Source organism: Talpa occidentalis, unplaced genomic scaffold, assembly GCF_014898055.3.
Source record: "Talpa occidentalis isolate TD23 unplaced genomic scaffold, MPIMG_talOcc4v2.1 talOcc4.8, whole genome shotgun sequence".
Taxonomy (NCBI): Eukaryota; Metazoa; Chordata; class Mammalia; order Eulipotyphla; family Talpidae; genus Talpa; species Talpa occidentalis.
This window is the reverse complement of record NW_023605194.1, coordinates 42941847-42967861: the sequence shown is the minus strand read 5'-3', so window position 1 is coordinate 42967861 and position 26015 is coordinate 42941847. Positions and strand designations below refer to the sequence as shown.

The window sequence follows — 26015 nt, the reverse complement described above, 5'->3', positions numbered from 1 at the left end:
TTGTGAGCAGGACTGGCACCGATGGAAAGTTATGGGAATCATTTCCTCCTCAGAGTCACGCTGCCTAAAAGCAGTGGCTGGTTGGCCTGAAGACCCCCATCGAGATCAGATGCAGAACTAACAAACTTCCTTCAGCCTCTTCCCTGGCCATCTCCACTTGGCTGCTTCCTGCCCACCATGGTGCCCCTTCACCCTGTGAGCCCAGTCTCACCCTAGAATGTAGTTTTTTCTTCCAATACTCTGCCTACCTGCCCCATTTGCTACCTCCTGCCACACCCGTGACAGCAATAGGTGGTGTGTCTTGTTTATCCGGGTCTCGGAGGGTAGGGGCAGCTGGGAGTTGCGCCTGTGTATCTCACCCCATCACTGTGATCATGGGCTGTGAAATATCCTAATCAACAAGTAACAGGGACTGCAGAGTCCTGCTGGGCAGTGCTAAGGATGGGGCACCGAGTCGCCTCCTCCCCAGAATTAGCACCTTGTCTGCTTTCCCTGGCTCTTGCTGAAAGGGGGCAGAGATATGCAGGTGGAGGGCAGGGGGCATTTCATGGCAAGGCAAGGCTGCTATTCTGTCCATGAAGGCCTAAGGTAGATCCTCCTTTTCCCTCCCCAGGCCTAGTTTTACCACCTGTCCCCCACTTCATTTGAAAAGGAATAGAGAATAAGAAGGGATTTGCAGAACTGAGGTTGTCCTATTTTATGTCCCAGGTTAGAAGGTACAGAACGCATCTTTTCTCCTTTGTCCTGACAAGCGCCCTCCTTCTAGTGTCAATAGGCAGATGCTATCTCTGCTCTCGTTGCCTGAGCAAAAATGGCTCAAAGAGGAAACTGCCTATGTGAGGTCACAGAGCCGGGCAAAAAATACCAAAGCACACAAGGTGGTACCCACAGGCCAGAGAGGCCCTTGAGGGCCTCTTGCATTGAGCAGGACATGGGGATCCATTCATTAGCTCATTTAGTCAACAAGCATTTATTGAGCAACTACTGTGTGCCAAGGCTGTTCTAGGCAGTGTGAGTGCCACAGCCAAGTCCAACCTTGGGCAGCTTTTATCTCAGAGGTGGAAGATTAAAGAAACAAACGGTAAAGAAATGTTATGTCAGTTGATGAGAGCCATGGAGAGAAATAAAGTGGGGTAAGGGTTTAAGGGAGTGCTGGGGAGAGGAAGGGGCCAAGGAAGTGTGGGTATTTAGAAGAGGAGCATTGTGTGAATGTTGGATGCGGAAGGAACAGCAAGCACGGTGGCTCTGAGGCAAGCGTGTGCTGCATATCAGGAGGCCCGCAGGCAGGAGAGAAGATCTGAGAGGCCAGATGCTTGGGCTTTCAGGGGGAGTGAAGCAGGAAGCTCTCTGAGGATAATGAGTAGAGAGCCAGTGACTTCCTCTGATTGAAGTTTCCCAAAGACGTCTGCGAAAACCACCCAAATGCCCATCAACTGATGAGTGGATAAATAAAATGTGCTCTCTCCAAATGGTGGGATATGATCCAGCTATTGCAGTAATAAAGATCTGATCCATGCTTCTACACAGACAGACCTAGAATATGTTACACTGGGTGAAAGAAGCCAGACACAAAAACACACACAGTACATGACTCTCTGTGTAGGAAATGTGCAGGCACTTCCATAAGATGAAATTAGAATTTTCCATAGAAATTTCTAGGCAAATCTAAGAGAGACCACAGGGGCTGGAGGGGAATGAGGAGTGACTGCTCGTGGGAGCAGGGCTTCTTTGGAAATAATGAAATGTTTGGGGACTAGTGGTGGCGTTTGCACAACATCGTGAATATACCAAAGCCCGCTGAATTACATACTGTACGGTGGCTAAAATGGCGTATTTTATCTAAAAAGAAATCTTGTTAAAGGCCACTCTGGATGCCCGGGGTGAATTAACAATATAGGACGGGGCCATTACTAGGAGGTGAGTACAGTAATTGGGCCAAGGAGGTGGTGTGGAGGAGGAGAAGTGGTCAGCTCCTGGGCTAATTTGAAGAGAGAGTCAATAGATTTGCCGGTGGGTGTGTGAGTGGAGGCGAGGGAAGGCGGTTGAGAATGACTGCACTAGATATTTGACCTGAGCTGTTAGAAAAATGGAGTTCTTACTTCCTGAGACGGCAAGGCAGCAGCTTGGGGGAGGGGAGGGCTATCTGCAGGTTAGCCTTCAGCACATGACATTTGACGCGCTTGTTAGACTTCTCCATGGGAATGCCAAGGAGGCAGGTGGGGTGTGCTGTAAATGTGCAACAAGCTGCGGGTGGTGGAGGGATGCTCCTGTCTGGCATTTGGTAAACTCAGCTGAGAATATTCCAGCTATGGAGGATCTCAGTCTACCAACATGAGCTCAGCTGGCTCCTAGATCCTGGGCATCTAATGTAGGGGCTCTCAGCAGCCTCTAAAGGGCCGAGGAGGCTGCAGCCTCCACTGTGGATCTGGCCGGAGATGGAAATGTGTCACCAGCATCTGGATTGTAAAGCCACAGGTCTAGCAGGGCTTATCTAGGAAAGGGGTATGGGTAGAGCCGAGAGGAGGGCTGGGGGCTGAGCAACCCCGGGGCACCTGAGAGTTCCCATTAGGGGACCTGAAGATGAACCAGCAAAGACACTGAGAAGGACCCCCACTCCGCCCCAGAACTGGAGGACAGGAGAATGATTGAGGCAGTGGGTGAGAGGATTCTTGGCAGGAATAGAGCCAGTGGTGGCAGCTGCCCTAACATCCATCAATAGCCAGCCATTAGCATATGTATCTGTGTTTACTTTTCTGTTTTCAGCATAACAACTCTTAATTGATCTCATTAGGAAGTGTCCAAATTGACTAACGTTTACAGAGCAGGCCTATCAGTCTTAATTTTTTTTTTAACCTAACTAACCCTCTTCCCTCTCTCTCCCCTCCAACCCCAACCTTCTAGTTCTCCCCTAACACACCTGATGGCTCTCCCCTTGAAGGGATGCAGGACTTAGCCCTGCTATCCTGCATATCCTGGCAGATATGGCAGCTAGGTCTACAGGGACAGAACTATGCTTAAATAAGCAGACCACTAAAGTGAAGTGAGAATTGGATGGTTCTGGAAGGCACTATGCTGAGTGAAAGCAGCCAGTCTCAAAAACAACATCCTGTGTAACTCCATGACATTCACAGAAAGATAAATCTGTCCAGACAGGGAACCCCTTTGTGGTTACCAGGGTTAAGGGTTATAGAGAGGTGACTGTACAGTGATAATACAAGGGTGTTTCGGGGGGTGATGGAATTGTTCTGTATCTTGGTTGTATTGAGGGTAACAAATCTCTACAAGTGTTAAAATTCATAGAACTGTATACCCTAAAATGTCCATTTCACTGCATGTAAATTATAAAAATTATAAATTATTGGAGACCTTCCTCTCCCCACCCCACCCCACCCCCCAAAAAAGATGAATGCAAAGTAGCAGTATAAATAGCACCACTGGTGGTCTTTTAGACTTAGGTAGCCTCTTCTTTCTCTTCACTGTTAACTGAATTCTGCCAAGTATGTAATACACACCCTCCTAAAAAGTCAGAAAGGGGGCCTCCCCGGTGGCGCAGCGGTTGAGTGCTGGGTTGCGAAGCTGCCCGCGGCCTCTGCGGCGCCAGTTCGATCCCCGGCTGCTCCCCGGCCACCGGAGGAGGGTCCCGCATGGCGCGCAGACCTCTCCTGCCGCCCGCTGCTCCCCTCAGCAGTGTACTTCGGTCCTTCTGCCTGCTCTGCTCCCCGCTCTGGCTCTGGTGAATTCTCTCACCCTCCCGCACTTCTGACTGTACCCAGTGCTTGTATAAATGAAACAAACAAACAAACAAATAAATAAATAAGTAAAAACATGCCTCTATAAAAAAAAAAAAAAAAAAAAGTCAGAAAGGTAAGCTGGAGGCCCTCACATGCCACAGTGAGTTTAAACCTAATTCGTCAGGCAGTTGGGAGCCGTTGATTGTTCTTGATCATGAACGATGTTGTCAGAATGAGGACTATGACTGAGCGTAATGGCCGAAAGCACAAATGGACAGGGGCTGGATCCAGGGTTTGAGGGAAAGGCAGGAGTTGGAATGAGGCAAGTTTTTGGAATCCTAGTGATGGGAGTGGCAGAAACGCAAAATAGCAGGCCAAGGAAGTGGCTAGACAGAGGAAAAGAGGACAGGGCTGCCACCTCTGTCACCACTCCGGAGCCCTCTTCACCTCAACTTAGTTCCTTATCTGAATGCCTTCTACTCACCCTCGCCTGCCTGCGTGTGCGCGCTCTCTCTGAGTCTCTGTTAGTTTGTCTTTGAATGTGATCATCTCTCTCGCCCCTCTCCCATCCTTCCTCCTCCTTTTGTAGCTTCTCTGATTTTTTCTCACACATTCACAGATGAACACAGATGCAGTCCTTTCACTCAGGCATTTACTCCTTTATTCACCCCATAGTTAGCAGGTGGCCAGCACAAATGGGCCTCCGGAAGTGTGCAGTGTGTCAAGTGGAAGGGGCTTTCTGGACATCTGGGCAGCTTGGCCTGGATGAAAGCTCAGGACGCCCAGGGGCAACTGAGTGACACATAGAGCTGTCACCAAGTGTGTCCACCCATTTGCATGGAGTCCAGCGCACTGTCCTGGCTCATGATTCACTCTTTAGGGCTCTTGTGGTGTCTTTGTTCATGGGAAAGGAAACTTAAGGCTTGACAGCTCTGCCAGGCAGAGAGCTAGGAAGGGGATGGAGATGAAATCATCACTCCCTTCTGGCTCTGAGGATCCCAGGATACTCAGGTGTCACCTGACCTTTAAATATTTTTGAACTCTGCCCTCCAGGCCTCTTGAAGTATTGGGGTCCCTCTTTTGAAAGGCAGCCCAGAGAGGGCAGATGGTTTGTCTGAGGTCTCAAAGCATGTCAATTCCAGGGCTCTCTCCTGTCCCCCTTCAGCCCTTTCAGGCCCCTCCCTGCCATCCAGAGGCAGGAAGATGAACTTGCCATGGGGAAGACAAAGGAATGAATAGTAATGTGATCAGCCACAATGTCCCCCGCCTGGTTTCCATCAGGCCTTTAGATTTCTTTGCCTTGCCATACCTTTCTCTCGCCGTGGAAACAGGGAAGTAGTTTGAGCATGGTAAATAGAGCCAAGCAGCTGTTGAGTATGAGGTCCAGCTCCCAGCATGGATGGACAGAGACTGGATCCAGGATTTGTGAAACTAGTGGTGGCGTTTGCACAACATCGTGAATATACCCAAGCCCACTGAATTGCATACTGTAAGATGGCTAAAATGGCGAATTTTATCTAAAAAGAAATCTTGTGAAAAGCCACTTTGGATGCCTGGGGTGAATTAACAATACAGGGTGGGGCCATTACTAGGAGGTGAATACAGAAATTGGGCCAAGAAGGTGGTGAAGGAACAGTCTAGGCTGCAGGGGTCTTGAACCCCATGAAGTTAGCACTATCTTTGGGGAGCATAGGATACTGGGGTACTATGATTGGAGCTAGATGCTTAGAACCCTGTGTTTTCCACACTATTCGTGTGACCTCTAATCCTGCTGGGTTCTCAAAGACAAGCCATGTAGAGTTGAAAGCCAACTACCCTGCTTTGCCTGTAGTTGCCCAGGTTTTAGCACAGTAAGACCCAGATTTCTAGAAGCTTCCAATCCCGGACAAACTAGGACAGCTGGTCACCTAGGAGCAGTGTCCCATCATTTCTAATTCAGGGCATCTACTCTCAGGGTGGAGAAACTGAGGCTCTGAGCCAGACATACCTGGCATGCAATAGAGAAAGAGCTGGCAGGGCTGAGCAACCGCTGTGCGACGTGCTTTGCTGGGTCCTTGGAGTTTGGGCTCTGGCCAGGTCCAGGAGGAGATTGGCTGGGAGAAGGAGGGTGGGTGAAAGGAGAGAAACAGATGGTCAAGTGTAGCTGAACTTTGGAAGTTTGAGATTCCCATAGTGCACTAGGATGGTGCACTACAAATTAAGAAAACCGAATTCAAAAGCACCCTGTCCCTCATTTACCTTAATGCAAATCCTCAATGCTCACTATAATTCATTCCCCAGAAGAGCCAAGGCGAGCTGAATGGCCAAAGACAAGATTCCTCAGGAGGGAGGGGAGGTGTGCCCATGCAGGTGAGGAGACCCGCCCACCTCGCACCCTCTTCTACATAATACACACGTCCCCACGATGAAATTGACAGCTCTCTGGTATTCTTCCCCCAAAGTGCCAGCTGCCAATCGGATTGAATTAGATTTCACAGGGGTTTTTGCAATACATGGAATTCACCAGCAAATTACTCTTAAAGAGGGAAAATCAATCATTTGGAGCAGAGATAAGCTGAAGGCAAGGCAGCCTCGGATTGATCCCGTCTGTGCAGGCGTGTGTGGAATTCAACAGATAACCTGGGGAGAGGGGGGGAGGGAGTCTGGCAGACAGGGGTGGAGGAGGAGGGCGAGTGGGAGGGATTCGGAGAACATGGTAGATGGAGGTAGAAGGCAAAGGAGGGAGGGAGGGAGGGACAGAAAAGAGGAAGATGGAAGGGAGAAGAAAAACCAAAGAGAAGAGGACTAGGGCAGGAAAGGGAGCGAGGCAAGCCACGAGCAGAAAAGAGGAAAAAGTGGAGGAGAGGGGAGGAGCAGAGGGGTGGAAGGAGGGCTCTTGAGCTGGACAGCTGCAGAGCAAGTTGAAAGTGCACAGCAGCTGTTAATGGATCCTTGGAGAATCGCCCAATCCAAATTTCCTATTTTGCAAGTCAGGAAACTGAGGCCCAGAGAGAAAAGAGGGCCTGCCCCAGTCTCACAGCAGTGATTGGCAGATCCAGAGATCTGCAGCTGAACTCCAGACTCGCAGTGGGCTCGGGACGGCTGCCCTAAGGAAGCAGGTGGGAGCAGAGACACACACGTGGTGCCGGCCTTCGGTGGAGGGCACTGGAGTGAAAGCAGCAAGCTCTGAGGTGGGGCTGAGGGGAGGCTTGCATTCTGCCAAGGTTCATTTTGGTATGTCTGCTTGGGGTTAATTAAGTGAGAGGTTGACAAAGGCATGGTAAAGAATACATCTTTATGGACTTTGATTTTCCACCGCTCAATACCATGGATTAGACCAACCAACAGAGAGCATGGTGGAGGGGGGAGTGGGGAGGGACACCTCCACCCCCTGCACAGGATGGGAGAGTCCCCTCACTCCTGTACCTCCAAGCCTTCTTCCTTCCTGCCTGCCCCGTCTAGAAATCAGTCCCTCCCCAGGGGTACCTCCACTCCTGGACTCTCCCTTCTAGAACAGTAACAACAACTCTCCTTTACTGAGCACTCAAACCATGCCAGGCAATTTACCAAGATTTTTCAGCTCACCCACAAGAGCCCTATCAAGTAAGTTTCATTCTTCCCATTCTGCAGATAAGGAAATTGAGGCTCAAGAAAGTAAACTTACGGATACATAATCGCACAGCTGGGATGGGCAGTGCCTGAATCTGGAGTCAGGTCTAACTGCTGCTCTAGGAGCCATGTTGGCACTTAGGCCTCACTCACATCCTGGACTTGCTGGGCTCACGTGGACAGGACCTCTGCAAGGGTGGCACTGACTCTGGGGGCCCAGCCTGTGCCCGGCTTGGGCTAAAGTTATCACACCAGCCCACAGAGTCCCTGGGTGCCTCACTAGGACCCTGTCCCCTCTGTCTTGATTGATAACGCTGCCTCGTCCCATTACCCATAAAGACCACCTCATCCCTAGTCCTCCCTGCATTCACATGTCCCTGGTCCTTCCTTTTCAGTTAGAAGGAATTTAGGTCTCCTTCAGGGCACATCATAGCTCACAGGGTGGGACAGGGCCCCCTAGCATGTGGGGTGTAAAGGAAAAATACAAGGTTCCTGCCATGAGGGAGGATACTGCTTTTGAATCCTGGGGGTGTGCTTTATTTCCCCATTCCTGAGTCCTACTCTCTCACCTCTCCCCCCACTGGGTCACCACCCAGCTACTACCCTGATGGAGAGCAGAGAGGGCTGAGCATCTCTCAGCAGTGAACTGCTGCTACCATAAGCAGAGAGGGACCTCGGGTGGGGAGAACCAGGCAAGAGACAGATTGAAGGAGGCACCTGCAGGCCTCATGTCCAGGGGAGGATCTGGAGCGTGGCCAGGTTTTCTCGGTTTGGGAGAAACCTTATATGCAGCGCGAAGCACCAGTGCCCAGAGCAGCAGGTGATGGCTGAGGGAGTCAGGCCCAGCTCCCAGAGAACCCAAGCAAACCAAAGGAGGGGCCACCCTGACTGCATCTCTGAGAGCGAAGAGCCCTCCCTGTGTGTGGTGTAACTTTAGGTGTACCTCATATCTGTACCACCCTGGCCCCTCCAGGGTTGGGGGCACTCAATGAGCTAATGCTTGCTGTGGACCCAGTAAAGTAGGGTCAACTCAGGACCAAGTGGTATGGAGGGGGTCTGCTGCTGTGTGTGCTGCAGAGACCAGGAGAGACAGCCTTCTTTCCCGCCAGTGCCTGCTCTGACCGCTGTCAAGGCCACCCCTTAACTCCCAGGAGCGGGAGGCGGGGCACGATGTGGGGGAATGGAGGGTGGGGGGAGACCGCGCTTTCTGGCAGGGGTTGATAACACCGGCTGGAGCTGGCGGCTGCCCTCCACGGGGGGTGGCAAGTCTTCAGTCACCAGGAGCAACGCGCAGCTAGCTGCACGGGGCGGCGGCTGGCGGGGAGCTCGCAGCGATCGCCAGCGCCCCTACCCCTCCGATAAATAAACAAAGGCGAACCGTCGCAGCCCGTGGGCAGCCGCCGGCTCCCCGGCCGGCTGCTGGGAGGACGGGCGCTGCGCCTCGGCTCGGGGACCTGCGGCTGCCAGCTATCAGCCTCCGCATCGCCTCTCCCAGCTGGAAGAGAATTTAATCCACCGGCTCCTCTCCACATTCCCTGGGACTCCTTTTGATGTTCCCCTTTATCTCCCTTCCCAACAAAATTGCTCTCGACAGCTCCAAGAGGTCCCCTGCCTCTCCCCGCCTCCTTCCCTCCCACCCGCCCCCCCCACCCACGAAGCAGCTCCCGGCGGGCGGGCGGGCGCGGAGCAAGGGCACCCCCATGCCCCCCGGGGCCGGGAGGAGCGGGGCCCTCCATCTCCACGCCCTGGGGCTTGCCTCTCTGCTCTCGCCCGGCTGCCTGACCTGGGCTGGGCGCTTGGCCCTCGGCCTCGCTCCGCCCACTTGGAGCCTGGAGGAGTCTCCGTGCACTCCTCCCCAGCTCTCCGCGCCCGAGGGGGACGCGCGGAGACTCCGCCGAGGTCAGATCCGAGCCCTGTTCGAATCCTCTTCTGCAACATGCGGCTCAGACCAGTTATCCTCTCTGGCCTCAGCGTCCCTCTCAAAAGGACTGGACTGACACTCATGTCACTATGCCCTTGTGAAGATTCAGCTTAAGGTATGTGAAGCACATAGTTGAGATTGATAAATGGACGCTGATGTCATAGTAGAATCCCCAGCCGAACGCAGCGGTGAATAGTTTTGCGCCTATGTAGCGAGCTATGTGAATGACATATGCTTGCGCCGACACACACACAAACACACACACACTCACACACACACTCCACACACACACCCCACCTCCCCAGAAGTTGACAGTCACAAGCCAAGTCCCAGCAGGAATTGGCCACCTGGGCTAGTTCTGGAAGGGGCAGGCTAGGCATTGGAGAGGTAGCCCCAGGACCTCAGGAAATCCATATGACCCTCGGGCACATCAAAAAGAGAGAAGACCTCATTCACCCAGAGTCACCCACAGGGCACTAGAAGCCCTGTGAGCCCTGAGTGCTCCTGCCTCACCAGGTAGGCAACCTAGGCCTACCCTGGGCTTGGTGCCACCTTCCGGGGCTTCTCCTCAGTCCTTCACGCGTATCCGCTTCCTGTGTACCAGGTCACAGCTCCAGTCCCCCATGTGGTTTTTGCTCAGTTTTCTCAGAGGAGCCTCTGCTGAATCTAGCAGGTTGCTTTTCTTCACTGTTGCTACCTTCCTGGTGTAACTGTCCCGAGATCCTCAAACATTAGCCTACATCAGAACACCTGGAGCCTTGTTAAACCTGAGCACCACTCCCGCCCCAGAGTTTCAGATTCAGTAGATGCAGGAGTGGCCCCGCATTTTCTATTCCTAGTATTTTTCTTTGGTGATGTTGGTGCTGCTGGTCCCTGCAGCCCACTTAGAGAACCACGGCTCTGGCTGAGTTGGGTTCTCATCCTTGGGTGCACATTGGAATGAATTATCTGCAGAGCATTACAAAATCCTGTTTGGTCTTTTCTTTTTGGGGATAATGCAGATATTTGAAAGCTCTCCAGGTGATTTCAATATGTGGCCCAGTGCAAAACTACCACTGTGTCTTCCCTGCTTGCACCCCCTGCATTTCTGTGGGAGCCACCAAGCTGCCCTCCCTGCCTCAGTGGAATTCTTTCAACCCTGGCTCTGCAACATGATTCCTAAGGAAGTGAGGAAAAACTGCAGCTGCCTGGGGCCCTCCCCTCCCCCATAGGAGATCAGACACCGGGGCCCTGGGCATCTCTTTTGCTTTTAAAGCTCACTGGCAGTTGGGATGCATAGCCAGTATGAGGTGGTGTGGCTCCAAATGGCCACCAAATTTGCCCTCCTTCTTTGTCCCCAGTGTCCCCTGTGCCAGGACTCTGGCTCCCTTTGCTGGCAATGGGATTCCTGGGAAAAAGCCTCCTGCTGTCCCCACAATCTTGCTTCCCTATTTGGATGGCCCTTGGCACATCAGCTCACCTGTCTGCCTCATTAATTAATGTCTTTGTTTAGGCTAATGGTTCTCAAACTGGTTTTCATCACCTGGAACTTAGAAAAACAAATTTGCAGGCCCAACCCAGACCTCCTGAATCAGATGGGAGGATGGCAATCTATTGTTGAACAAATCCTCCAGGCGATTGCAATACAAGCAAAGGACCGAAAACTCCACATAGCTTCTCCATTCCATTTCCCTTCCATTCCTGAAACCAGTTCAAAGTCCCCTTCTCAGGAGCCTCCCCTGCCTGGCCTCCCCTCCTGGTATACTCTTAGATTCGGCCTATAATGTTCAGCATCTTCATCTCACTTTACTCTGGTAATATTGCTGGCTCAATATCCAGTGCCTTCCATGCCACGCACTGGAGCTGCAGTTGGCGCTCGGCCACAGTAGGCCCTGGCTCCACTTCTGCTGGCCCGAAAGGCAACGTGGGGTCAAGGGTGGTATCCTGGCCTGGAAACTGGGCCTGGCCTCATCCTCATGCTGCTGCCAGCAACCTGTGCAGCCTAAGGCTCCCACAGACCCTCTGAACTCTCTTTCCTCTGGCGGGTTTCTAAGCTCTGGTGTGTCTCTACCTGCTGGCCCCTGGGAAGCAGATAGCACAGAGTGACGGGTGAGGGAAGTTGCTGGAGCCCCACTCATTTCCAGAGCACCTCCAGTGTGTTTCCTTGATAGTGGGCCCAATGGGCTAACAGGGTTATTCTCAGCAGTTCCTGGCAGAGTATGTGCTCAACTATATGTGCTGTGTTATCATTGTGAACTTTGTCATGTATTTGTACAGGGACAATCTCCGTGACGTATTGTTAAGTGAAAAAATCTGACCCAGAGTTGCTTGTGTCAATGAGATGCTCATTATATATACCCGATGCTCATGCGTGGTGTAGGGAAAACGGAGTGGCTCCAGCTTTTCTCCTTCCTACTGGTTAGCCTCTATGGCCTACACCTGCGGTCTTGCATGCCTCAACACCCGAGAAGGGGTGTTGGGGCATGCGTGCCTTTGATTAGGAACACTTGGGCCCAGAAGCCAAGCGTACAGGCATGCGCATATGTAAATGCTGACAGGGCTGAGAAATGGAAGGATGAAGATGGTGGCATCACTCTGTGGCTGTTGAGCTCTCTTGCTGTCTCCCTGCTGCTGGTCTGTCCCGGGACTCAGCATAAAGCCTGTAAAATGATACTAAGGGCTCCCAAATTCTCTTTTCATCTGCGAGAATCAACAGTGAACCTATCTGGCCTGGGATGGTTGCACCACAGTGGATTTCCTAGGTAAAGAAACCAAAATGGGGTATGGTGGTTACCCCTGGGAAAGGCGCGCGAATGGCTGGGGCAACAGGGAGGAGACATGTTACATGCCCTTTATGCTTTTGAACTGTGCAAATTTTCCATGTCTGGGGCATGTCTTTTGCATTTTCTGTGTGAGGAAAATTTAAACATGACAGTGCTTTGGGGTTGTTTTCTGCAGGGGTTTTGTCCAGGCTCCTGGGCACAGGGACAGGGGTCCAACCCCACTTCCTACCTCCCTCTGAATGAAGACAGTGAATTCAGGGGGACAAGAGTCCTGGGCCCCTCGTCACGCTTTGTGTCCTGTGCCTCTTCTTTCTTGTCCCTCCCCCTCCTCTGGGCATAGGACTGCACAGACCTCCTGACACCACTTTTCAGGGCCCCCAGAGGATGGAACCCATCAGCTGTAGAGTGAGCTGTTCTTCTGGAGCAAGGTGTGCCCCCAGGGCCCATCTTGGCTCCTCTTCCTTGTCCTGACTTAGAATCTCACCATCTTTTTCTTCTGTTGCTTCCTCTTCTCCATACCTCTCCGGCTCCTCCTCTGTCTCCACATCCTTTGGCCCACTCTCCCCGCTAGAACTTGGTAAGTGAACCTGGGACGGACTGGGGTTGGGGCAGCATGGCAGATACCATGGAGTGGGGGCTTCACAGGGGCCATGGTCCCCCAGCCTGGGCACAGCTCAGTTCACACCCACCCTCTCAGGCCTCCAGGTCCTGGCTAGAAGGGTCTGGGGGAGGGGGAGGTATCACCTGTTCAGAGCTGTCACACTCCATCAGCTTTGGCTATTAGTGCCCCTTCGGGCATTTAATTGGTCCCCTCCGTCTGACGGATGGATTCTACAGCAGGGAGAAGTGGAAACTCCACAGTCCGACAGGACTAGAGAAGTGTTGCCTGCACAATCTGCAGGAGCCGCTCTGGATTGGGGGCTCTGGAGGCCCCCGCCTTGTCTGTATCCCAAGATTGATAGGAGAAGACTAAAGGAGTTCAGCTTCCACCTCTCATTCAAACCTGTATACCAGTGACAGGACACTAGCTGGCCTCCAATTTCTGAGAAAATCCTCAATACAGGAAGTGCCCTTGTTTCACCAATTTGTAGTGTGAATGGGAAAACTCTCAAGAGACTGATGGGTAAATATTAGCACTCATTCATTGCATGACTGTATTGGAGTGCCTGTGGGACAGCCTCAAGACACAAGGTTCTCGTGTACTCACAGGCTTCCCCAGGGGTCATTTTCTGCCTGAATGCCCGGGTGCCATTTCCAGCCTCGCTGGCACCAGCCCCCTCTGACCATGCAAAGGCCTCAGGTTGCCTGGCTGCCCCCTCTCTGCAGAAACAGTTTCCAGAAGGGAGCCCCTCAACATCCCTGGGCAATCAAGGAGAAATGGTTCACTTCCCTTGCTAGCCCCTGGATCCACAGAAATATGCACCCATGCTGAGCCCTGGGCCCAGGGTAGGTGAAGCAGGATGAGCAGGAGGACACCCTCTGGCTCTGAGAGCTCCACCTGTAACCTGCTGGACATCTGCACCAAAGGTCAGGAGAGGCTCTTGACTGGTTTGCCAGTTACACACCTTAGGCCACCCACCCAGATATATGTGATGGGTAACTCCCCGCCAGCCCCATGCACTTACAAAAAGGAGATTGAATCACTTTCTGAGCAGGCTCTGCTCTGGGGAGTCAGTAAGCCACATCTCCCACCTCAGGATGTCCTCCCCCAGATCTGAGGACTTGAGTGACATGGAGACATCACTCTCTTTATATGAGGACTAGTTGAGCAGCATCTGAGGGCTCCTGAGCTCTGGCTCTGGATAGAATGATCATAAATTTCTGACCAAGAGTGAGGCACCCCCAACTGAAACCATGAACTTGGGATGCTGGCCTATAACAGAAGCCATGAAAAGCATGGTAGCTCTGGGCTACCTCCAGTGTCCTCCACCATGGAGTGGCTACAGAATGGGAACAGAGGGGTTCACTTTGCCACTCAGCCATCTGTGCTATCCCATTTCCTGCATAAGCAAACCAGCATTCTCCCAGATGGCATGTTCCAGAAGGAAAAAGGGGGAGAAGCAGTGTCTTTCTTTGTCCCTTGTGCCCTTTCCTGCCCACCCCTCTGTGGACACTTCTTTTCCTTCCACATCCTTCTGACCCTCTTTTCTCTTCATTCCTCCACCTCCCTGTGGGTCTTGCTGCTGGCAGATCCTTCCCCACTTGGGGTCACTAGGGCAGAGGAAGGGAACAGGAGATGGAAAATGAACCACATCACCTGGAGTGGACATTGTAGGCATATGACAGGGTGATGAAGGTGAAAAGAACTGAGGGCACTTCCCAGAGGGTCTAGGGATGGCTGGGAGGCATGTCAGAGAGCTGGGCCAGGATCCCTCAGGGGTCTGGATCACCACAGGTAGGGGCTGGTCAATCCTGCCATAGCGCCTGGACTTCCCCAACCAAAGCATCTCTGCTTCTGCAGCCAGCCATACTCCGGGCCTGGGCCTTTGATGCCCTTTCTGACTGGTTTCTTCTCTATTTTTGCCCCAGGGTCTGAACAGCATGTTCGAGGTATACCTGGTGGGGAACAACTCCCACCACTTCATCATCTCCCCGACCTCCGTCCAAGGGAAAGCAGACATTCGCATCCGGGTGGCCATCCCCCTGGACTATGAGACTGTGGACCGTTACGACTTCGATGTAAGGCCCCTCTCACTGTCTCCTCGTGTGTGGGGAGGATTGCAGAACAGGCAGGGGGTAACACCATCCCCGTCAATTCCCCCTTCACCCCTCCCTACCCTTCCCTTATAGATCAGACTCTGAGTCCCACTGAGCCCCTTTCAAGGAGGACAAGGAAATGCCCAGGAATTGAGTGGAATTTGATCAGGTGCCATCACAGCCTCAGAAACCCACCAGGAGCTTCCGCTACCTTGCCAACTCCCACCAACCCAGCCCGTATCAGCCCCTCCTTCCCTGCAGAATAAGTGGCCACCCTAGCCCTGTGAGCAGCGGTGGAGAGACAGTAGCACACACCTGGGATAAGCAGTGACTTTGGACAGCTACTCTGGGTTGGTACAGCAAAGGTCCCAGGACTGATGGTGCCAAAGGCTCCAGAGCATGGGGGAGCTCACCCAGGCTCCTACTTTGCATACACAGCTCTTTGCCAATGAGAGTGTGCCCGACCATGTGGGTTATGCCAAGGTGAAGATCACCCTCATCAACGAGAATGACAACCGGCCCATCTTCAGCCAGCCACTATATAACGTCAGCCTGTATGAGAATGTCACCGTGGGGACCTCTGTGCTGACAGTCCTGGTGAGTTCCCACTCTTCTGCAGGGCCACTGACTTCTGGGGCAGACCATGGAGGAGGCAGCTGGAGGGGTTTTTTCCAGGGCATCTTGGAAGGGGGTGTTCCCAGGCCCCCAGAGGCTATAGTGTTGGTGTGTGAAAGCATCTTGACTTTTCATGATGGGGCAGCAATGTGGAAAGGGGATGAGATTGGACTGAGGACACTTTGGCTTTCTGCCTTTTCCCTGAGAGGGACTGGGGCAGGAGCCCTGGAAGTGTCCTCTAATGAGGACATCTGCCAGCCCTTTCTAAGGAAAGGGATACTCCCTGTCTGAGCACAAGCACCAGAGAAGAATGGGCTCCTTGAAGGCACCTGGGCATCCCAAACTGCCCTTGATTGGGACTTTGACAAGGGGCTCCTCCCAGTGTCCATTTGTTTCTGTCAGTACTCCTGAATCCTAGGGACAGAAACCCTTAAGTGATTCAGGGGAAAAAGGGATCGGCTCAGGTGTCTCAAAAATGTAAGGTTTCAGGCACGGTTGTATCCAGGCACTCAAGTGAAAATCTGACTTGAGTCAGAGCACTGGGCTCTAATATTTTGTATTGACAGAGGGGGACACCAGCACCCCTAGGCTTACCTCTTTCCAGCTTGTAGGAAAAATATTTGTTTTCAATAGTTCCAGCCAAAGTTCCAGAGCTAATTCTCTGAGTCAGCTTATTGGGTCATCTTGAAACAAATAAATCATATGAAGTGCCAAAGTGTTTCATACACCCCTTGGTGGAGCCAGAGTTGGGGTCAGCCTTATCCAAATTATATGAGCTAAATATATGGAGAAGGGGCTATTCCAAAGGGGCTTCTATTGTAAGAAAGAGGATTGGATGCTGAGCAGAGACATCACCCACTGATCCCAGGTTCCTGCTACAAAGTGTGTTTACTCTACAGACAGATGGTATGAAACGTATTGAGCCCCAGGCCTTTCCCACCTGACAGTTATTAATATTTCAAACAGATGTTTAGCTAGGCAGGCCATCAGACGTAAACACTAAGTCTGCTGTGGCTCTTTTCTTCCCCCTACTTCCCCAGTCTATGACTCTGCTGCCTCTCACCAAGGTGCTCCCAGCCATCAGGCACCTTAAGCTTGATGCCCCCTGGCATTCTCCAGGCTATAGTAGCCCAGCCAGAGAAAAAGTTCCAGAGGTTCTGGCCTCCTGGGCCCAAAGACTGTCTTCATTTCCTAACTACCTTTGAATGTCACAGTGAAGGACACCCAAGCCGCCTATGCCATATGGGCCACACGGTGGATTCGAAGGCCCATCCCCCACAGGCCTGGGGCCACATGGCAAAGACTTCGGTGTTGCGTCCAGATTTGGTGGGTGTGCGGGGATTCCTTCCAAGCATTCTTGCTGGGAATGGCGAGTCTCACTTTGCAGTCCCACATTCCGGTGGCTCTGTGGAAGGGTTTTGGGGGAGCCTTGGAAGCAGCAGTGGGATGTGAGGTGTAAGAAGGTACACCTCTTGGCTGGTGGCCAGCTGCAGGTGCCAAGGACCAGGTGTCAGGCCTGATCCAGGCTGGGGTTGGCAGCATAGAGTGAGTGCTCAATTGGGGTTTCCTCAAGTGTGGGATCAATTTGTGGTCAGCGTGGTCTACACCTCGTTCTCTAGTTCTGCTCAGGTCCTACCAGGTGTTTAGCAGAAGCATTCAGCCTCCTCTGTGGCCACATGAGGGTCTCTGCCCAGAGTTGGCTCATCCCACCAGTTCCATATCTGGGTCTACTGTCCAAGCCTCACCCATCTGCTCCTCAACCTACCAACCCCAGGGTTTGCGGAGTTGTGCAGATGTGAGAGGGTTGATTCACCTAATAATAAGCTCCAGCTGCAGGACTGTGTGCCTAAAGGGAGGCAGGGCTAAAGTGAAGCTGTGTGGGCCCTGGTCTCCCTGCCTTTGCTGTGTGCTAGTCTAGCCACAGCACCTTGAGGAGCCTCCATTTCCTCATCTGTGAAATGGGCATGAGACTGCCCAAGACTGCTGTCCTGAGGGTGTGAAAGCATGCCCTGATCACAGCCACCATCACCCCCAGCCTCCCCGGGGTGCATCTTGGAGCCCTAGCAGATAGTGGGTTTTATAGCCACCTCTCTCAGCCCCCTGGCCTGCCCTGGTCGCTCTCACCCTGTCATCCTCCATGTAGACCTGTGATCAGCCCGATCTCTCCACCTCTTTTGCTAGAGAGAGAGCTGAAGTTATAGCTGCCTGTTCAGGGACTGTGAAATTCCTTCTCCCTGACCTTTTCTGGGATGTTATTAAAATGTTTCATGGGCAGTTGTGTCAGAAAAAAATTATGAAGAAAAGAAAAATGCTTTAATTTGTACTGAAGGCCAGGGCACAGCCTGCTGCTGGCCTTCCCACCACCACTCCCTAGCATGACCCTGCTTCTGGGGCTCTCGCCTGTCCTGGGGGAAGGCAGTAGTTGACCTGAAGGGTAGGGAAACTGCAAGAGGAGGGGCTAGGCTGGGTGTCTCAATTGAGTCTCACTTTTTTTGGACACCCCCCTCTCCCCAGCCTAGGTTTTGAGGTTCTTATAGCCCTCAGTTATAGCATAACAAGTTTCCATTGGTAGAGGGGCGGGAAAGTGTGGTACCTAAAGTTCTAAGGCTTAACCTTGAGCGCCAGCTCTACTCCTGGTCAGCCCCTTAGATGACTTGTACAGAAGTGGCTTCGGATCTCAGCACTTCACCTATAAAACAACAAGATGAGTTAAAATGTCATGCCCAGAGCCAGGGGGATGGCTGAGATGGCCTCTGTGGACTGCTACTATTATTACTACTACTGCAGCAATCATTTCAGTAACTGCCACCATTGAGTACTTACTGTAAACCATTCTCTTTGATATGCCTTATTTCTAATATAAGTAGATGCTATCAATCTCGTTTTACCGATGAGGAAACTGAGGATCGGGAGATTAAATAACTTGCTTAGGGTCCCTAGACTAGTAAGTAATTGAACTGGAATTCATCAAAAAGCCGCCTGACCCCAAGTCCCAGGCTCTCAACCACTGGGCTGCCTGACCAGAAGGCTCTGTGTTGGACCATTGAGTTTGTCCTTTCGGTGATGTTCAGAGCTGAGGGCAGAGAGAGGACTTGGTCTCTGCAGGATCCAGGTGGATCGGCCATAGGGGCACTCCAGGTATTGTGTTCCTGGCACCATCAGGTGAATTTCCCCCTCTCTTGGATCCCAAGTAGCTCAGGGGTCAGAGGAGTGATGGGAAAATCTGATCAGGGAGATCAGGGAGACTTTGTTCGTGGAAGCAGGAATCCTGAAGCAGCCTAGACCTGCCTTCATTAGGAAAGCCTTTTGAAAGGAGAGCGGATGCAGAACAAATGTCAGCACAAGCATGGCCTCTGAAGGGGGACCACTCAGGCAGGAGTGTGTAGGGGTGCACGCACCCATGTGCATATGTAAGCATGTGAGTTTTTTGTGTGTAGCATGCTCTCTGTGCAGGGAGGGGTGTGTGTGTAATATATGCACATGGGTGTGTGCATGCACAGGAGATGCAGATTCCTGTTTGATGCCTGTGGCTCCCATTCTTTAGATGGTGGTATTTGTTACCCCATGATCCTAGGCTGCTCTGTGATTCTCACCTTCCAATACTGTTCCTGACCTGACAACAGGAGCAAGGTGGGAAGGCCAATGGGTGTCATCCTGGGATTCTGCTGGGCTTGGAGCAACCCTACCGCCTGGTCAGTTGGTACCTGGGCCCTAGAGGTTTGTGGGTACAACTGGATCGTAGGAGGGAAATCCAACCACTCATTCAACAAATGTTTTTTGAATGCTTATTGTGTGCCACGTATGTGTTCCTGAGGACATAATGATTGAGTCTTGCCCTCAGGAGATTTATAGTCTCTTAAGAAAGGCTTATGTTAACACTAAGAAATGAATCCTTACATTTTTACTTGTTATGATGGAGAAACTGGGAGCTACGAGAACCCATAACAGGGCATCTGACTTGGCTGGGGTCAGGGAAAGCTTCCCAGAAGAAATGCCATTTGAATAGAATTAATAGATAAAGGAGGGGAATGAAATATAGTGGAGAAAGAGGGAATGGCATGTGCAAAGGTCCTGTGACAGGTGCAGTGAGTGGGATGTGGTGTGAGGCACATGAGGCATATGGGGCTAAGATGCCTCTCTCTTCCACCCCAAATATAATCACTGGGCTGTTGCTCTGATAGTAGAGAAGACATACAGCAAAATGTCTGCACATTTTCTTCCCTATTCCACCATTGGGATCCATGGCAGGCATTTCAGAAATAGCTGGTGAAGGTTGTATCTGAGATGCGCAAGGAGCCGGCCTGGCCTCTTGCATGGCGGAGCTCAAGTCTCTAGATTTATTAGCTGTGTGTCCCCAGACAATGAGAGGGGGTGCTGAGGAGGAAGAGCATCTGGAAAAGGAGATGACTCCTGCAGCAAGTCCTCTGCATTCCAGAGCCTGCTCTGCCTTGTGGGCAGAGCATAGCAGGAATGGACAGAAGGTGGAGTATCTTAAGACAGGATTCTCCCCTAGGCAGAAAAGTCAGAGCAAGAAGGAGAGGCACACAAGAGGTCTGACTGGGCAGGTAGGACCCGAGGACCAGCTCATGGTTTGCTCAGCCCAGTGGCAGAGTGCTCCCTCGGCTCTAGGTAGGCAGAGTGGCCTTGTGAGGCCGAAAGTTTCCTCTCTCCCCTGCCCTGTCTGTCCTGGGGATGCTGGCACTATTCCAAACTGGGCTGTGAGTCCTGGCTTTGAGCTAGCGGTTCCTTTTCTGGGGTTTGGTTTTCTTCCCTAGCAGTAAAGTAGTGCCTGCTGAGTCTGAACAGCAGACCTGTCTTTTAAATATCTTCTCCTAAGTCCCCAGGCACAAGTATATCCATCTTCGTCTCTACCCAACCTGCCAAGTGGGCCCGGCACCTTCACACCAGCCAGCCTGGGTTGGAGTCTCACTGCAGCTTCTCCTGGCAGCTTGACCTCAGGCTAGTTATTTCCTGTGTCTGGGTTGCTGTTTTCTCCTCTATGAAATGGGGAGAATAACTCCTATCTCAGCAGTATTGTAGGATAATGTATGGAAAGGTCATCTTCAGAGCCTTCACACAGCAGAAGCACTGATGTGCCTGTCAGGCCTCCGGGATTACCCATGCTGTTCCAGAACAGTGGCCTCTCCCTACTTTTTGATACCATTTGACTTGGTCCGGTTGTTGTATAAAGTCGATAGCAGAAATTCCTGTCCAGATACTTCAGCAAAACCCAACAGAGAGGACAGATCATGCAGGGAGGAGCAGAAGATGACCTGAAGCCCATCTTCCCTGTCCTGAAGATGCCCCTTCCCCACCTCGTGTGTGCGCGCGCGCTTGTGCACGTGTGCATGCTCTCTGCCCACCCCCTCACCTCCACCCTGACACACCTCACCATGGGCATCTTAATTGATCTCATTGTTCTCCAATCCCTTGAGACTTGAGACTCCAGCTGTGCTTAAACAGAACAAAATCTCTTCCAATTTCCCCACCGTTTAAAAGAAAATTGAATTCTTTATCTGCAGCCTGGAGAGGCGGGGAGAGACACACACACACATAGACACACACATAAATACTACACCCAGTCCTGCTCCCAAACTAGCTAGAAGGCCTATGTAGACACCCCCTCCCCTTTGGGGGGTGTTCAGACTGTATTTCCTACTCTTTTAATTTGCTCTTTGGTTCATCTCCAATGAGAGGGACCAGCGCAGTGCTGGCCAGGACCTGGGAGGAAACTGAGCATGCTGACGGTGATTGACGGGTCCGAGTTCCTCTGTCTGTCAGGCCTCAGTGCTCCTCTGCTGTGTTTATCTCTTTAATCTAAATATCAATCCGTAAACCAAAATGGAATGGAATGAGCGGTAGGACAAACACTAAGGAGAGAGAGCGAGAGAACTCAGCTGGCTGCTGCCTGGGCTTTTGGATGGAAACATGGCAGGGCCTGTGGGCTGGGTGAATGCACAGGGCTGTCCTCCAAAAGCTGTGGCCTGGGTCATGTTGGAGAGCTGGGGCTCCCCACCTCCACCCTGAAGTAGATTGTCCTGAACCTTGGTTAAGATCTGACAGTTCTCCGCAAATTAGTCACTCAACTAATTGATTTTTGGCCAATTGATCTGAAGCCCCACTACCTGTCATGCCTTTGAGGGCTTTCACTGGTGCCTCCAGAATCCCCCATCCCTGACAGGAGCAGCTCTGCTGCCACTGACCTTTACCAGAAACCTGAGAGACACAGTTGTTCATCATCTCAGGTCTGGCGAGGGGTTATTGTGAGTGTAGCAAATGTACTTCACAGTATGTTCTGTTTCCTTGTACAGAAGGATACAGAAGCCTTGAGAGGTAGGGACCTGCCCAGAGTCAGCCAGCTTGCAAGTGGCAGAGCCAGGATTCAAACCTGGGACTGTCTGACACCAGAGTCCCCTTGCATCCCCTCCTCTTTCGCCAGTCCCCATTCACTTTCCACTGCTCCACTGGGCTCCCTCCTGCTCTTAGAATCAGCAGTCTCTACCTTGGGAGGAGAAGGGCCAGAACTCGAGGCTGGCATGTGGTTGCCACACATTCCCTAGGTGACCTTGAGCAAGTTCCTGCCTCCAGGGCCTCAGTGTCCTCCTTTGTAAATTGAGGGGGTTTGCTGGATGATCTCTAAGGCCTCCCTATGCTAACAGTGTGTGACCGCCTGTCTCCTGACAGTCCCCTCCTGTGCAAGAGCCTGTGATTCCTGCACTTCGCACCTGTCAGTCACCCTTCAGTAGTTAGTGCTGATTGTTCCTGCTCAGGCATTTGCTCAGAGGACACCAGAGTGAACAAAATAGACCCCCTGAGTAAGAGACAATGGGTAGTCAGAAGAGTGAGTGTGCCCAGAATGGGTTCCTAAGTGTTGTAAACCTAATGATTGTTCAGGAGACACCCATGCCATTGCTGGGGAGGTGGTGCACCCTGGGACAGTGGCAGGGTGGGAATGGGCTCAGAGCATCCACCAGGACCTGGCAGAAGCATTTGCCCTGGAAGCAATTGGCTGACAGGGAAGAAAGGAGATGCAGGGATTTAAGCAGAGGTTGAGCTGAGCCTGTGGATTGGTGTGGCTTAATCTTGCTTTACAATCTCTTTGGGAGAGGATGACAACTGTGATTCTTGTCAGTTTTGTTTCTCGAGTGACACAATGTCCTGTATGCCCATTGGTTTGTATACTGGTTTTGAAACTTCTTTTAGAATTACAATCTGTAATAAAGACGATATTTAACTTCATGGCCCAGGGGACAGTCTCACATATATGCACATATCTGGAATAAATAAGTACCCTCTTCCTATGTGCAATAACAAATACACCCCAGAATTTCATTCTACTAGGTTTCTTTTTTATTTAATAAGAACATTTGGGATCTATTTTCTTAGCAACTTTTGAATAAACAATACAGTATTATGAACTATAGTCACCATGCTGTACATTAAATCACCATGACTTGTACTTTTGAATGCTTTTACCCATTTCACCTACTCACCCCTAGCAACCACCAACCTGTTCTCTGTATCTATGAGTTCAGTTTGGTTTTGTGTGTAGGTTCCAGATATACAGACACGAAGCCACATGCTCTTTGTCCTCCTCTGTCCGACTTACATCACTTGGCATAATGCCCTCAAGGTTCATCTATGTAGTTGTGAATGTCAGGTTTTCCATCGTTTTTATGGCTGGATCATGTGTGTATACATTTTCTTTATCCATTCATTCCTATATGGTTGTTTCCACATATTGACTATTATGAATAATGCTGCAGTGAGCATGGGGTAGGGGGTTCCTATATCTTTTTGAGTTAGGTTTTCATTTTCTTCAGTGAGTACTATTGCTGGATCAGATGGTTCTATTTTTTTTCTTGAGAAGCCTCCATAATGCTTTTCATAGTGGCTACACAAATTTACACTCCCACCAACAGTGCACAAGGCTTCCCTTTTCTCCACAACCTCACCCACGCTTGTTATTTATCTTTTTGAGACTACCCATTCTAATAGGTTGAATTGATAGCTCACAGGGGTTTTGATTTGCACTCCCTGAGGATTAGTGTTGAGCACCATTTCATGTACCTGTTGACTACTTGTATATCTTTGGGGGGGGGATGTTTTCAGACCCTCTGCCCATTTTTTAAATCAAATTGTTTTTGCTGTTGTCTGAATCCTGTCTATAATATGAATAGTAACTCATCAGAAAAAAATGACTTCAAATATTGTCTCCCATTTAGTAGATTGGCCTTTCATTTTGTTGATGGCTTCCCTTACTTGCAGACGCTTTTTAATTTGATGTAGTCTTACTTGTTTGTCTTTTGTTGCCTTTGATTTTAGTGTCAAGTCTAAAGTATCATTGCCAAGATGGATGGCAAGGAACTTACTGCCTGTGTTTTATTCTATGGGTTTTATGGTTTCAGGTCTTATGTTCAAATATTTAATCCATTTTGTGTTAGTTTTGCATGTAGTATAAGATAGTGGTCCAGGTTAATTATTTTGCATGTAACTGCCCAGTTTTCCCAACACCATTTATTGAAGACACTATGCTTTCCCCATTGTGTATTCTTGGCTTCCTGATTGTAAATTAACTGATGGTGTATGCATGGGCTTATTGCTGAGCTCTCTATCCTATTCCCGAAATTGATGACAACTGTTTTTATGTCATTACCATACCATTTGATTACTATATCTTTGTAACATAGTTTAAATCAGTGAACAAGATGCCTCCAACTTTGTTTTTCTCAAGATTGCTTTTCTATTTCAGGCTTTTTGTGTTTCCTTACAAATTTGAGGATTGTTCTATTTCTCTGAAAAATGCCATTGGAATTTTGTTAGGAATTTCATTGAGTCTACACATTGTCTTTAATCTATAGTATGGACAAGTATAGACATTTTAACAATACTATTTTTTTAGATTCATGAACATGGAATATCCATTTACTTGTGTCTTCAATTTCTTTCACCGTGCCTTACAGTTTTCACCTTTAGTATTTCCTATTTTATTATGCTAGATTTCATTTTTTTAATGCTAGTCATGGACAACTAAATTGGCTTTATGACCACTAATGCCTGATAACCTAGATAACCTATCTCCAGAAAGTGCCTTTTCTGCTTTACTACGTAATGATGATAATGATATCAACTCATGTTTCTCAAGTGCTCAATATAGATGGGGCAGAGGGCAAAAGACTCTACGCTTTGAACTTAAACTACCCAGGTTCACCCTGGTTCCACCATTACTGAGCTATAGGACTTTGAATAGGTTACTTGTATCACCAGTGACTCACTACAACTACCAATAACAGAAACCCCCCAAAAAGTTGCTTAAACAAGACCAAAGTGTACATCTCTTCCATGTAAAAGCAGTTTAAAGGTGAGCAAACTTGGGTGGCTCTTTCAAGCTCTTTTTACCACTCTTAGTGAGTGGCCTCATCTTTGTGGTCCAAAGTGGTGGCTAGAGGTTCCACCTTTGCATCCATATTCCAACTTGCAGAATGTAGGAAGTGACGAAGGGCACATTCTCCCTTTAAGGAACTTCCTGAAAATGCCCTGCAAACTCCTCCTTCATCTCATTGACCAGAACTTAGTCATGTGACTACTTACCTGCAAAGGAAGCTGGGAAATACAGTATTTTAGCCAGATAGTATTTTGCCACCTTAAAAAAAATGGTTTCTGTTAATTTGGCTCTTTAGTTTCTGCTAAATAACCTGTGTGTGTCTGTTTCCTCTTCTGAAAAATGGTGATGATGATAGTTTCTTACTGATGTCTTGTGGGAGTTCAATGTAATAATACATGTAAAGTACTTAGCACAGTGCCTGACATAGAACAGGTGCTAAACCACAGGTATTAATATTAAGTACCTGGCATCAAGTTGCATATGTTATTTCATTGGCTCTCTGCAATAACCAGGCAATGTAAAAATAAGCCTTGCACTAGGATTCAGAGAAGTCAGGTGTGTGTCCACGGTCATATCCATACAAGGGGCAGAGCTGAGGCATGCACCCCTGTCTCCAGGATGCCAAAGTCCCTTTCCCTTAACCATGAGGCAACACAGCCACTTCATGAGACCAAACCCCTTCCTAGGAGCATGTGGGACCACAGATGAAAACTGAACTCAAGGCCAGAACTCCCTCAAGGTGGGCCCAGGCTTCTGCAGGGTTTACCCCCTGCCTAGAGGAGAAACAAGGTCAGAACAAAAGACCCCTTTAGGGGTTTATTGTAACAAGACTTGCAAATTTGAGATCTGAGCAATCAAGGTTTCCAATAGGCTGAATGACTGAACAGACCCCTTCTCTCCATGAGCCTCAGTTTTTCTATCTGTAAAATGCCACTCAACTCTCTCCCCCTTTTGCGGGAGAAAGAACAGTGTGACCAGAGTGTTTTGAACACCTTGGAAAGCAAGTCTTTATAAACGAGATAAGCTACTCTTCTAAGTGGATTACTCAGTCTGTGTTAGAACATTCTGACTACTGACAGTGGGAAGGACAGAGCGGCGAGGGAACTCAAATGGGCTGCTTGCAGGCATGGGTGCTCCCAGCACGCCCGCCCCACCCTGCCCTCCCACGCTGTCTGTCTCCCCATGGAGCCTAGGGCTGGACCAGCCCGAGTGAGTGAGGGGCTGGGGCTACAGCCTTCTGCTGGTTTCAGAGATCTCCAGTGATTTATAGTTCCTGCGTCGGACTTTGACCTTAATTTCTTCTGTCGTTGTAGGGC

At 50.4% G+C, this 26015-nt stretch overlaps 1 protein-coding gene across 7 annotated transcripts in view; it reads left to right on the top strand.

Moving 5' to 3' along the window:
* CDH23 (cadherin related 23) overlaps positions 1-26015 on the top strand; it is a 381721-nt gene that overhangs the window by 215694 nt on the left and 140012 nt on the right. For 5 of the 7 annotated variants that reach the window (XR_008550123.1, XM_054690753.1, XM_054690748.1 and 2 more), the window contains exons 12-13: positions 14532-14681; positions 15138-15296. Coding sequence is in view for 6 of the 7 variants with exons in the window: in XM_054690753.1 (XP_054546728.1) it covers positions 14532-14681; positions 15138-15296 (309 nt within the window). In the remaining variant the exon portion in view is untranslated. Of the gene's footprint in view, positions 1-6011; positions 6126-9188; positions 9356-14531; positions 14682-15137; positions 15297-26015 lie in introns of those variants that run through there. The other 2 variants (XM_054690749.1, XM_054690752.1) reach the window with 2 other exon arrangements.